At 35.0% G+C, this 15,386-nt stretch overlaps 1 protein-coding gene across 1 annotated transcript in view; it reads left to right on the plus strand.

The window, feature by feature from the left end:
- Positions 1 to 13,426, plus strand: part of LOC149800872 (uncharacterized) — a 39,719-nt gene extending 26,293 nt beyond the window's left edge. The window contains exons 6-9 of the mRNA XM_089954893.1: positions 3,709 to 3,783; positions 6,237 to 6,302; positions 7,803 to 7,908; positions 13,235 to 13,426. Coding sequence (XP_089811019.1) covers positions 3,709 to 3,783; positions 6,237 to 6,302; positions 7,803 to 7,907 — 246 coding nt within the window. The 3' untranslated portion in view covers position 7,908; positions 13,235 to 13,426. The remainder of the gene's footprint in view (positions 1 to 3,708; positions 3,784 to 6,236; positions 6,303 to 7,802; positions 7,909 to 13,234) is intronic.
- Positions 13,427 to 15,386: the final 1,960 nt, after the last annotated feature.

Consider the following 15,386-nt stretch of genomic DNA (forward strand, 5'->3'; position numbering starts at 1 on the left):
GTTTTGCATAGCCCTAAGGAACCAGAATGGTAAATCTAGGATGAGTGGGATATTCTTTATAATCACTTGTAGTAACAAGAAATAAAAATAATGTTCAGATTCTGTTCTGCTTTGTGAATGACATAACCATGCCTACTCATTTGCATACCATTTTGGATAATACTACAACAATATTAAACACAACATTATGGTTGATACTGAGACTTTTTATAGAATTGGATAAAAGTTATAATGAAATTATAACAGTTCCAGTTTTATATTTCTTAAAGATAAAAAGCTCGTATAGTGTTTAACTATGTATCCAAGAGGTTAGAAAGTCATATATGATATCTGATTATTTCATTAGTGACAGATATTGTCCCAAGAAAAATTAATTGGCTCTCCTCTCAGATGCAAAGTGACTGACTGGCTATTGATGGCATTTATGTGGAGACTGATGGTTTATCATTTCTCTTTAGTTGACCAGGGGCTGAAATGTCATAAAAAAGAAACAAAAAAATTAAAAATGTCATTTCTCTCAGATCAATAAAATAACTTTTGCATAACTTTATTTGGGTTTCACAGTCACAATCTTTAATCTTCTGCTGAAAAATAGAAATATAGCCATCATTAGATGATTCAACAACCCTTTAATTTCCAGCTAACTTGAGTGAGAGGTCAAAGAGGTTTTTATTATGGCCTGCATCCTTTGTCGGTCATCCATTGTGTATCATGCATTAGTGTGTCAAAAAAATGCTTGTTACCACTCAGGTGTCCATATTTCTAATCTTATTTTGATCAAACTTGGAATATGGGTTTATATGATCAAAATTGTACATGGGTTCAACAGTGAGCAAGATCCATGCATGTTAATGAGATGGTCCTGCACCTGTTTGGCTAACCTTGTTGCTATTCTAGAGGTAATATTTTTGATCCAGTTTGAATCGGGCTTGGAATATGTGTTAATTTCATTAAGGTCTTGGATAATGGATGAGATCCGCTAATGAGGCTGTCTTGCATCTGATTGGCTGAACTTGTGACCCTTTGGAATCTATATTTCTGATCCAATTTCAATCATACTTGCAGTATGGATTTCTATCATCAAAATCTTTGATGGATTTGATGTTGGGCAAGATCTGTGCATACTGATAAGATTATCTTGCTTCCAATTTGTCCGAGCTTGTTACCACTTTGGGGGCTGTATTTTAAATCCAGTATGGTGACTGTATTTTAAATCCACTATGGATGCTGTATTTTAAATCCACTATGGGGGCTGGCTGTATTTTAAATCCACTATGGGGGCTGGCTGTATTTTAAATCCACTATGGGGGCTGGCTGTATTTTAAATCCAGTATGGATGCTTTATTTTAAATCCACTATGGGGGCTGGCTGTATTTTAAATCCACTATGGGGGCTGGCTGTATTTTAAATCCACTATGGGGGCTGTATTTTAAATACAGTTTTGATCAAATGTGGAATACATGCTTATATGATCAAGATCATGCCTATCATGATTGGCTGACATTGTTATGACTCTGGAGGCAAGATCCATGCCTATCATGATTGGCTGACATTGTTATGACTCTTAAGGCAAGATCCATGCATATCATGATTGGCTGACATTGTTATGACTCTGGAAGCACGATCCATGCCTATCATGATTGACTGACATAGTTATCACTCTGGAGACAAGATCCATGCATATCATGATTGGCTGACATTGTTGTGACTCTGGAGGCAAGATCCATGCCTATCATGATTGACTGACATAGTTATCACTCTGGAGGCAAGATCCATGCATATCATGATTGGCTGACATTGTTATGACTCTGGAGGCAAGATCCATGCATATCATGATTGGCTGACATTGTTATAACTTTGGAGACAAGATCCACGCCTATCATGATTGGCTAATATTGTTATGACTGGAAGCAAGATCCATGTGTATCATGATTGGCTGACATTGTTATGACAGGAGGCAAGATCCATGCATTTCATGATTGGCTGACATTGTTATGACTGGAGGCAAGATCCATGCATTTCATGATTGGCTGACATTGTTATGACAGGAGGCAAGATCCATGCATTTCATGATTGGCTGACATTGTTATGACTCTGGAGGCAAGATCCGTGCATTTCATGATTGGCTGACATTGTTATGACTGGAGGCAAGATAAATGCATACCATGAGTGACTGACATTGTTATGACTCTGGAGGCAAAATCCATATATATCATGATTGGCTGACATTGTTATGAGTGGAGGCAAGATCAATGCCTATCATGATTGGCTGACATTTTTATGACTCTGGAGGCAAGATCCATGCATTTCATGCTTGGCTGACATTGTTATGACTGGAGGCAAGATCCATGCCTATCATGATTGGCTGACATTGTTATGACTGGAGGCAAGATACATGCCTATCATGATTGGCTGACATTGTTATGACTGGAGGCAAGATCCATGCATATCATGATTGGCTGACATTGTTATGACTCTGGAGGCAAGAACCATGCATATCATGATTGACTGACACTGTTATGACTTTGGAGGCAAGATCCATGCCTATCATGATTGACTGACATAGTTATCACTCTGGAGGCAAGATCCATGCATATTATGATTGGCTGACATTGTTATGACTCTGGAGGCAAGAACCATGCATATCATGATTGACTGACACTGTTATGACTTTGGAGGCAAGATCCATGCCTATCATGATTGACTGACATAGTTATCACTCTGGAGGCAAGATCCATGCATATTATGATTGGCTGACATTGTTATGACTGGAGGCAAGATCCATGCATATCATGATTGGCTGACATTGTTATGGTTCTGGAGGCAAGATCCATGCATACATGTATCATGATTGGCTGACATTGTTTTGACTGGAGGCAAGATTTCCCATCAGATTTTTTTTCAAATCTGTCATATATACATTTTATCATCATGATCTTGAATGGTTCAGTAATGAGTGAGGGCCATGAATATTATTGAGGTGATCTTACATGTAATTGGCTGAGCTTGTTACCACTCTGCAGTCTGATTCAAGTTTGATAAAACATTGAGTATATGCTTATATCTTCAAGACCTTGTATAAGTTTGATAATGAGTGACATGAACACATATTGATGGTATGATCTTGCGTCTGATTGGCTGAGTGTGTTATCATGCTGGAGCCATATTTCTCATCCAATTTTGATGATACAAATATTGCCTCACATTGTCACGATCTTTGACTGTTTTTATAATTTGTAAGATTCATGCATATGAATGATGAAATGAAATCAAGTATCGGATTGATTGAGCTTGTTGTGACTCTGGAAGCCATATTTGTGACCTGATTTTGATCAAACCTGGGATACAAGTTTCTGTCATCAATATCTAGGACTGATTCATTTAGTAGAAATATTGATGCATGTTAATGGACTGAACTTGCATCTGACTGACTGGGTTTCTTACCATATTTTGTATTGGCATGGTTAATTATTATGAAGGTCTCGGATGATTTGATTATGAGGCAAGACTGTGCATGTTAATTATGCCTTAATCTTTAGAAAGAATTTATTTTTATCATGACGTAGCGAAATAGATAAAATCAGTGTGATGTGAAGGTTTGGAGCTTGTTTACATATAATGTTTTCTTTACCACGACATAATGCTGCTTAGTGAAAGCCAAGTAAATGATATCAGGTCAATTTGGACATCTTGTTTTAATTTTTTCAGGGGAAAGTTGGATTCAAAAATGCAAAGAAAGGTACAAATATAGCTGGTCAAGCTGTTGCAGCAACAATTGCAGAGGTAAATATTATGAACGTGTAATAATAATTTTGTCTGTTCCATATCCATTACGATCTGTTACAATCACTAGACAGTATCTCATATTTGCTCAGAATTTCTGTGTAGTTTGCCTGTCTGAAGCACTTTTTGTCTCACCTGCATTGAATGTAACAAAAGTTACATAGCAGTTCCCATAGACAAATGCAGTCTGTACCCATAGACAATAAAAGTCTTTAGCAATAGACAATACAAGTCTATACCCATGGACAGTACCAATCTATACCCATAGACAATACCAGTATGTACCCATAGACCATACCAGTATATACCCATTGACAATACAGGTATATACCCACATACAATACCAGTCTATACCCATTGACAATACCAGTCTATACCTATAGACAATACCAGTCTGTACCCATAGACCATACTAGTATATACCCATTGACAAATCTGGTATATACCCATAGACCATACCAGTCTATACCCATTGACAATGCCAGTCTCTACCCATAGACCATACCAGTATATACCCATTGACAATACTGTTATATACCCATAGACAATGCCAGTCTATATCCTTTGACAACACCAGTCTATACCCATAGACAATACCAGTCTATACCAGACATAGCTCACTGCTCCGGTGGTCTAGTGGTTAGAGCGTCCACCTCAGATGCGGGAGGTCGTGGGTTTGATCCCTGGCCGATTCATACCAAAGTACTAACAACTGCCTTGCTTGGCACTCAGCATTAAGAGGCTAGTGTTAGGACTGGTTGGCCTGGTGTCAGGATAATGTGACTGGGTGGGACATCGTGCTATATGTCTGTGGTATGATGCTGCAGTGCTAGACATCACTGTAAACTGCCACACTGCAGACATAATAGTGGTATGACTGAAAATTGTTAAAGCTACATTAAAAATCTAAATCACACACACCCAGACATAGCTCACCTAGCCTTGACCACATTGGCTCAAGTGGGTGACCTGTTTAGCATACATCTCAAAAGATCTGAGGTGCCTTATGAAAATTTAGGCTCATGAGACTAGAACTATCTCAGCATGCCTTGCTTTCTAATCCAGCAGCTTAATTTGCAACATAGTATCTTGGAAGAGTTAATTCGCATATATACTGTTTTTAGCATCTACATTGTATATAGCCAGGAAGACAATTTTATCATCATTTCAGGAGAACTTAAAGTTAATTTCTGTTGTTAATGTGGTCATATAAGTATTCTTGGAGAAACAGAATTTATGAAGAAAGTTCTTTTATATGGGTAATTTGTTAGAACTGTGTGAAAGGGCTTATATTCTGTTTCCATGGATGCATTATATATTGTTTTTCAATTTATCACATATAAGCAGAGGAATGGATTAAAATGTCCAAGGTCAAAGTGATAGACTGTTCATTCATGTGTTGAGATGCAGTAACATTGTTCTAGATGAAATGATGCATTTTAAGGGTTTTATTTATTGAATAACTTATTTCTTGAAAACTCATTGCAACAATGCTTTATAAACTTGGATTACATTCCACTCTATCAAAATGCTTCACACATTGTTCACTTTGTCAAACACAGGCACACTACACATTCTAGACTTCATTTTTTTGTCAAACACAGGCACACTACACATTCTAGACTTCATTTTTTTGTCAAACACAGGCACAACACACATTCTAGACTTCATTTTTTGTCTAACACAGGCACACCACACATTCTAGACTTCATTTTTTTGTCAAATACAGGTACAACACACATTCTAGACTTCATTTTTTTGTCAAACACAGGCACAACACACATTCTAGACTTTCATTTTTTTGTCAAACACAGGCACAACACACATTCTAGACTTCATTTTTTGTCTAACACAGGCACACCACACATTCTAGACTTCATTTTTTTGTCAAACACAGGCACAACACACATTCTAGACTTCATTTTTTGTCAAACACAGGCACAACACACTTTCTAGACTTCATTTTTTGTCTAACACAGGCACACCACACATTCTAGACTTCATTTTTTGTCTAACACAGGCACACCACACATTCTAGACTTCATTTTTTGTCTAACACAGGCACACCACACATTCTAGACTTCATTTTTTGTCTAACACAGGCACACCACACTTTCTAGACTTCATTTGTTTTGTCTAACACAGGCACACCACACTTTCTAGATTTCTAGTATTTTAATAAGACACAGGCACAACATACTTTCTAGACTTATAGTTTTTTTTGTAAGACACAGACATAACACACTTTCTACATTTCTAGTTTTTTATACGACACGGGTACAACACACTTTCTAGATTTCAATTTTTTTAAATAAGACACAGACACAACACACATGTTGACTTCTAGTTCTTTTTATAAGACACAACTACAACACACTTTCTAGATTTCTAATTTTTTTTTTTTTGTCAGTACTTGATTCTCACAAACATGGTATTTGTATTCTTCTTTTCAGAAAGCATTGCAAGAAGGTGTTAAAACTGTTAGGGTGGCTCTTGAAGGCATTGGACCTGGAAGACTGGTATGTACATAAATATATCATTAAAAGATGTCAGCCAGTTAATGTGTTGCCTTTGATGAATTTTCTGCCAGTGTTTATTACAAATTTCTTAATTTGTTGTCAAACTTATTTTATATTGCAAACATTTTGCCAAGATTTGTTCTCATTGAAAACACTATTTTATCTTTGTAGATAGATATTCATGCTTTATGGTACAACATGTCTTTGTAGATAGATATTCATGCTTTAAGGTACAACATGTCTTTGTAGATAGATATTCATGCTTTAAGGTACAACATGTCTTTTTAGATAGATATTCATGCTTTAAGGTACAACATGTCTTTGTAGATAGATATTCATGCTTTAAGGTACAACATGTCTTTGTAGATAGATATTCATGCTTTAAGGTACAACATGTCTTTGTAGATGGATATTCATGCTTTAAGGTACAACATGTCTGTTTTGTCTTATTTGATTCAAGAGATTTAAATTGTTCATTATTTTTACCCTATACTTGATGAATTAGTTCTGTCTTTACTGCATGTTTCTGAAACCCCATTTTCAGATTTTGAAGAATCTGGAGTAAATATAAGAATTTAGTGAGGCTGCATAATCTCAGTTTCCAATAATAGAATTATAGCCCCGTATGAACCTTGCATAAGCGTATATACTTGCTTATAAGTTGAGTCAAACTGTAAACAACAAAGATCCTGATAAGCAAAGCATAATGCACATGCAGATCAGGGTCTATGTTGTTTGTTCTACAGAATACTCAAAACAAACTGCACAGACCCAGATCTTCTGGCACATTATGCGATGGCAGATCTGGGTTTGTGCAGTTTGCTAGTGGACTTGCCTTCTTGAGACTTACAAAAATGGTACTAACAGCTACCTCGCTTGGCGCTCAGCATTAAGAGGTTAGTGTTAGGACTGGTCAGCCTGGTGTCCGGATAATGTCAGGATAATGTGACTGGGTGAGACATCATGCTACATACCTGCGGCATGATGCTCCAGTGCTAGACCTCACTATAACTGTCACACTGCAGACATCATCGTAGTGATATGACTGAAACATTGTTAAAGCTACGTTAAAAATCCAAATCACACACACACACACACACACTCATCATTCTTTGAAATTTATAATCAAAGTATTTTCTTTAAGTTGTCTAAAGTGACAACAACTTTCCATTTCTTTTGGCAAAAATTTTGTCATCTGCTATATGTTTAGTGTATGCATTCATTTGTTTTGCAATCAAAAATATTTGCATTCACTCTTGGTGACCCAAAAGATTGGCTTCATTTCATCAGTTACAGTAGTATTTGATGGTTTTGTAACAGGTTCCATTTGGTAACTGGTGGCAAGTGACTAAGTATTTAATTCCTTCACAGTCTGTACATGGTATTGTGCCCTGCAAATGCATTTACTTAATTATCTCTTCTCCTCTCATTCTGTTTTAATTTTTAGGTCTTCTGCTCTTTATTTAGGTCTTCTAATCCTGGAATTTTCTCATCTTACAGGCTGGTGTTAAGAGTCTAGCAATGTCTGGGCTAAATGTGGTAGCAATTTGTGACAGGACTCAAACATGGACAGGAAAGCGACCAAGAAAACAGAGAAGGCTATAATGTACACGTTGTTCGTTTAATGTTATTCTGACAGAGAGAAACATGTGAAACATGTTCATATAAAGCATGAATGAGAGGGTTTAAGGTATACTTTATTGACCTCTGTATTGTATGCACCCTTCTTCCGAAGCAGTGATCTAGATCAGACGATATGCTGGTAAATTAGGTCTTAAATGTTTATTTAAAATATGATTAGAACTTCAGGATAATTTCTTGTCAAATGATTTTAAAAATTGAAATCTTTACATGGGTGTGTGTCCATGTAATCCAAAATCAGTAAATGATTTATGGATTGATGTACATTTTCTTGCAATACTTTTAGTTGAATATCTATCTATATGTAAGGATCATTATGTAAGCAAGGGTCATTATGTAAGTAAGGGTCATTCTATAGTTAGAGTCATTCTGTAGGTAAGGGTCATTCTACAGGTAAGTGTCATTCAGTAGGTAAGGGTCATTCTGTAAATAAGGGTCATTGTATAGGTAAGGGTCATTTCATTGAAAAAGCATAGGGATAAGTACATTATCACCAATTGTTCATAATTAATAGCTGAAAGAGTACTTAAAAATTCGCCACATTTGCAGACAGATGTCACAACAGAACCATTTTATATCAGATTTCCCAGAGTTCATAATGCTACATCTTGCTAAAAATTGATATGATATTGATGACATAATGTAATGATGACATCATTTTGAACTATGCATTAAGCATTGATTTTACATCAGCAGACTTCCTTTAGGTTTCCAAGGGCAGATGGTGTCTATGCTTTTTGCTTATTGGTGTGCATTTCATTCATACACTAAACTAACTAGGATTTTAATCCCCAAGCAGTGGAAAGAATGTGTTTGATACAGCATAGGATGAGACATATTCATATGCCAAATCAAGTGAGTTCTTTCCCCTGACTCAGTACAGTGTGAATAAAATTTAAATTGAATTAGGATTTATGAAAGTTTCATTTTCATGCATTTGAAAGATATTTACATGTGGACCTCAATGATATACCTAATTATTTTCAATCTGATTGTGCAATATGGGAATACAGATTGAACATCTGCATTAAATGGTTGATCAACTTTGATTAAATGGGTATGTAATAAAAATAAATACAGTACAGGTCATATTGGATGCAAACTTTCACGCAATTCCCTCTTGTCATAATAGAAGAAAGTGATGGGGGAATAGGAAGTAGTGAGTTAGAGGTCAAATTTTGTTAAAGCAAAATAAGATTATCAATTACTTTTGTTTTGCTAGCATTGTAAGTTAATTAACATTGAAATACATCAAACATTATACAAATATTAGAAACTTACTTCTTGAGTTTGCAAAACTGCAGAATAACTTTGTAAATAATATTGGATGGCTATCAGAAAAAATAATAATTTGTATAATGTTTATCACATTTGCTGACTAATATTGATCAGTGGTAAATAATTTCATTCGACTAAATTTTCTAGCCAAATATTGGATTTTTATTTCATCATATTCTTTGTTCTTGAAACTTCTAACAATAAAGTGTAGTGTACTTGGGTTTGGTTTTGAAAAAGTTCATGATTTAACTCACATTGGCATGGTTGGAATCATCAGAAACTACTAAAGTAATGCAAAAGTTGACTTCAAGCAATGTTTCTACTGTGTTATGCTTATAAAAATAGTTACATAATTGAAAACAATGCAAGATTCATTGTTTTATGCAGAATAAAATGGTTTCCCTTTTTGGAAATGGGAGGGGCAAGCATGAAATTAACTTTGCTTTCATGGGGTGTGTGAAGCGAAATGAAATTTGGTGGGGTTAGATACAGTAGGGTTCACATTCTTGAAGAAATGATTGATACACACATTTCACTCAATAAAAGGATGTTCTTAGTTTGTTTTCTACACAAAACTACAGACATGCCAACCATTCCAGATTATGTTGAATTTTTATAACTATTCAGTGAAAATTCTGCATTCTGAGTTGATGACATTAGGAATATCAATATTGTGATACAGTTTTGAACACAAGATTTCTAAGTAGACACAAACAGGGAAATAAGCAATTCATCACCAGTAATATTAACTGACACATAAAGTTTCTCAGTGGGAAAAACAAAATACAGATTACAGTAAACCAGTTGACTGGATTGTAAATATTAGGTGAAATTTGGTTGCAGAGATGAAGAGAACATTTTTTAAAAATAATTCTTGGGGAAAACTAATGTTTTGGTCATTGTTCTGGCCAAAAATGTTGAAGGAATTCAAGATCCTGGAATTGGACAAATGGATGCACTATTTATTGTTGTCAAGCCGACGTTTGTGGGAAGTTATTCATAGCATTCACTTTTCTGATGGCATCAGTTATGTCAATGTCAACAATTTATTAAAGTTTCTTTTACAGGTTTTTCATTTGCATCATTATACCTGTAATCTTTATGAAGCTATGACATTTCATTCTACAATGTGCTTGCTCACCCCTATGGTCTTGAGGTCAAGGGCAGTCAGAGAGAATCTGCAGTCAGGTTTTGATTAAAGATTTATTTCCTAAACCCCTTAATGGATTTTGTTCATACTGGGGATAAGTAGTTATGGAACTTAGATAATTGAATCATTGACATGCACAGTTGCATTTTTGACCTTCGGATCAAGTGCATTAGTTTTGCATTAAGATTTAGGTGAATGTTTTTCAATCATTTGCTAACACCTTTGATGGATTTTCTTCATCTGTGGGATAAACTAGAAGACATGCACTCACACCTCTTTGATCTTCTGGTCAAGGTTACAGTTGTAGGAAATTTGATATAGGTTTTGGTCAAAAATTTGAGTTAAGGTTTTATTTATTATAATAAATTGGCAGCAAAATTTTATTTACATTACTCCATTCTGTCCCTTGGGCCAGATGATGATTAAAAGAGACACCACTAAATCGTTAATTATTCATCGTTTCATCTTATGGATTATACCATTTCATAATTAAGCTACACAACAGTTAAAATGTTTTCACCTCCACGGAAAAAAATATGTATTCCACAAATAGTGAAAAATAGATTGGAGTACACCAAAAATTGGCCTTGCATTCAGCCATCAAACATCGATGAAAAATATGCTTTTTTTACATTAGTATGGCACAAATTTTAGAACTGGGAATGTGCACAGAGGTTCATATCGTTGATTACAATTTATCTGTCATACATGTACTATATAATAATATTATTGTGTAATACATGTATGACAGATAAAGTGTAAGGAACAATACAAGCCCCTATGGGCATGTAGCAGAATGATGTGAAAAAGCACACAGCTTGTAAAAAGCACACAGATATTGGAAAAATGAAGATCACCCAGCAGATTTCAGCTCTGGAGTATTTTCAGCCACCTACTCAAGTTATGAAGCTACCATGCTGAAGCATTGTTTGTGAGTTTTCTTCTTGAACATAACGGTTGGAGATCAGTAACATTGAAAGAGTATTTCCCATTATAAGGAAAAATAAGACAAACTTTAATGCCTCCTTAGGTGCTGAAAATTGCAACAACTTTCGTCACCAAGATTAAACAGAAGGCAAGAAGCCTGAACTATTTTAAAACAAATTTACCATTTGAGGAAGTTCAAGTCTGCCACAGCATCATATAATGACAAATACCGTGAAGTTTGTGTATATCAGTCATTTTGGCTGCAAGTAAATATGTACTTGTTATCACTGTAAATAATATGTTTTAGTTTGTTTTTGATATTTTCATATAATGCAGTACTGACCATCAAAGGGGATGGAGCTAGTGTCCTGGTATAATATTTCACTAATTGTGTTCAAATTCACTAATTTTTATCCCTCTTTTCGTTAATTACAAGTTTGGAAGGTTAACAGCTCTGGATGCAGGAAGTCATGGGTTCGAACCCTGACTGAGTCGTACCAAAGACTTTTAAAAATGGTACTAACAGCTGCCTCGCTTGGTGCTCAGCATTAAGAGGTTTGTGTTAGGACTGGTTGGCCAGGTGTCCGGATAATTCGACTAAGTGGGATGTGATGCTACATGTCTCTGGCATGATGCCCGAGTGCTAGACATCACTATAAACTGCCACACTTCAGACATCGTCGCAGTATGACTGACAAATTTTCAAAACTACATTAAAATTCAAAATCACACACACACTCACTATTTGGAATACTCTGTCTGAAGTAACTTACATCTGACTCTTCTCCATCTTGTGACCCATGTCCTGAACAGGTGCAGCAACCAATCATGTGACTGCATTGATAGAGATTCGATGATTGCATCAATTTTGTAAGTTTCCTCCTAACAAGTCTTTCAATTTTGGAGAAAGCCAGAAGTTACAAGGGGTTGTATGATGGTTGATTTAGAGTTTCAAGTCTATGTAAGGTCTGCATTACAAAAACTGCATTACATAAATTATATCCAATTACTATGGCATAATATTGTCAATCACAGTGTTTTTTTTTCTGGTGCAGTGTGGTTCAGAATTACTTCTTATGTGTTTAAGAATATAATGGATATAATCTTTCCATGGAAAGACATGTTTTATGGGTAATGGTGAATCTGTATGATCCCTTGCACTGTTTTGTCTTTTACTGTTGGGTTCAAAGTAGTGTTTCCTCGTTTTATTGCATGACTTGTAATGATCTTAAGAAACTATATTCTTTTGCTTTTTTATTCCTGTATAATAATTCCCTGCAGATCTTTGCTCATAAATCCATTTGTTCTTTATTAAGCAATATGGGCACCCAGCAGATACAAACCCTGTGCATTCCAAATTTCTTCGTCAGAATTTCCTCAGCAGTAATATATGAAGTGTCTAAATTGTTACCTCTCAGACAATAAAATGTCTGCCTTCCTTCAAATATGCCTCTATGGAATCAACTATTTTTTTTGGAAAGATATGTCCATGGTCTTCCTTTTTCTTCCATCATCTTTAACAATCTCCCAGCCATCACTAAACATCATCCCTCTACTGGTTCCAGATTTAGCAAATACTTTAGGTTGACAAACAGCATCCAAATCTGTTTTTATCTGGATTTTTAAATAAAATTGTATAATCAATGTTCAAAAATGGATTCATTGGCCATTTTTCCACCATGACTACATATATAATGTAGGAAAAGATGATACCATGAAGCCTGTGACATCATCAGCTTGAATATGACATTGTGTCCTAAATTGGGACATTCTCAGTTGTATCCCAGTGCATTGTATGACACTGGCTGGCTTTGTTTAGAAGATGATGCATGCAGAACACATGGAAGAAATTTCATTAAGGGTATCAGGCAGATCTTAGATCCACAGTTGATTTGAAGACATTAAAAATGATAAAAGTCTATTTGTTTCTTTTCAGGTTGATTAAAAAGTGGAATGGTGTCCTGATTCAGCAGTCCAAATATTGTTTGCTTTCCCAAGAAAGGAGCTACACATACAAATTTTTAAGACTCACTTTTCTTGTTTTAATATTGCTGTAAATGACAATATTTGTATCACTGATAAATAAGTAGGCATACTGGATTTCATATAAATATTTAAATATATTAAATATTTTTGTTTTTCTTTTATGTGATTCATTGTTTTGTGGGTTAAGCACAGTGTTTCAACACATGATAGGCTAAACATGATGGCCAGTATATTTGGTGCAAAGAAGAATCATTGAAAATTCTGGAAAGAACCACAGACTCATGTAAGCTTCTTGCTCTCACATACCCATGTTAGCTTAACAAGGCTCAAACCTGCATCAAAATAGGTGGTTTTCAGAATTCTGTAAAGGCAAGCACCTTAGTCCACTCAGCCAATCAGGGCCACACCTTAGTCCACTCAGTCAATCAGGGCCTCTCTTTGACAGATTTAATGTTGAGTTACAGTAGGGAAAAACTGGAACAAATAATTTATAAGGTACAAACAAAAGATTTTATTATTGCTGGGAATGTATAGCTGCATGAAACATCAATACTATAAGTCAACATCTAAAGTATTTTTTTGAAGCTCAAATGCAGAAATCAGGTGTGAATCATAAGCTGAGTAGATTTATATAATAAAACATTTCTTGATTGTGAATCTAAGGGTCCAAACAAGCAATTTTAATTTATTGTAACTTGAATAATCTCCTTTAATACTGAAATTTAAATTAGGAAACATTTGTTTGAGGGCCTAGGAGTTACACCAAGAGAAACAATATTGTGACATGCATACCTGTCAACATACACATACATAAGATTGGCAACATAGACCCTGATCTGCCATTGCATAAAGTACCACCAGATTAGGATCTATTTGTTTGTCCTACTAATCGCTCCTAACAAACTGCATAGACCCTTATCTGGTACATCATGCAATGGCAGGTTGGAGTCTATACTGTTTGCAGTTGGATCCAACTTTTATTCAGGTACGTATGGTAGTTATTAATGTGTAGATAATCATTGAACGGACGCTTCATGTTCTGACTTCTCTGATGATGAATGGACGATGGAACGTTTCAGGTTTTTTTTCTCAAAAGTGGGATAACTGTCCAATAATGTAACAATCAAGAAAATTACAATTAGCACTTTTTCAGATTATGTTGCAAGTGTTTAGGATTACTTGAACCAAGATTCTGCATAAAACCATGTCCATTTTACATGTATTTTTTAAAATCCTAATTGGGTCACAACTCACATCAGATTAAAAGAACTGAACTCTTCACAGGATGCTGCTGATATAAGGATGTGTACAAAATGTTTAAACATATAAAAAAGATTAAATAAGCCCTTGTTTAGAGTTTATATAGTGACTATATGGTGCCAACTAAACTTAAATGTAAAATATATAAAAATGAAAATATGCACAAAAATTCTAAATAAACCCCTTCAAAATAAATAAAAGCATCCAATACAGCAAGATGTAATATAAAGGATAAATATGTTAAAATTCTGTTAAAATGCATAAAAGATAACAGGAACACAAGTAAAATCCTTAAAACATCAGTAATAAATTTTTGATTATTTTATTTCTTTAAAAAATAATTAGTACTGTTTAGCCAAGGGGAAAAAAATGTTGATAATTCAATTTTACTTTAACAATCCAAAAATTTGGCTTCAATAGACAGCCATAACAAGAAATATCATCCTCCAGCATATCAGGTGTTGTACTTGGTGGAAACATGTCAGCCTGTCACACAAAAAATCCAAGATTTAATCCCACTAAGCATTTTTATTCTTTTTTTCTTTTAATGAATGCTTTGTTATCATAAATTAAGAAAGAATGCTGTGTAAACGGTTGAGTTGAATAGATAAACCTGGGCTAAATTCTGCTGCTGTAAATGTAATATTTCAAGCCCAACTAAAGGATACACCAGTGGGCAACTATATACCTACAGTTACTCATCTAAACATGACGGAAAGGATAAAAATATTCAGTGGGAAGTTGGAGAAAAAATAACTTAACACAGAAATGAGAGGCAATGAATAGACCAATCAGTATCATGTTAACTGGTCAAGAAACTGAGGCATTCAATAACAGAGACT

Source organism: Sinohyriopsis cumingii, chromosome 4, assembly GCF_028554795.1.
Source record: "Sinohyriopsis cumingii isolate HCF-2022 chromosome 4, ASM2855479v2, whole genome shotgun sequence".
NCBI classification, from domain to species: Eukaryota; Metazoa; Mollusca; class Bivalvia; order Unionida; family Unionidae; genus Sinohyriopsis; species Sinohyriopsis cumingii.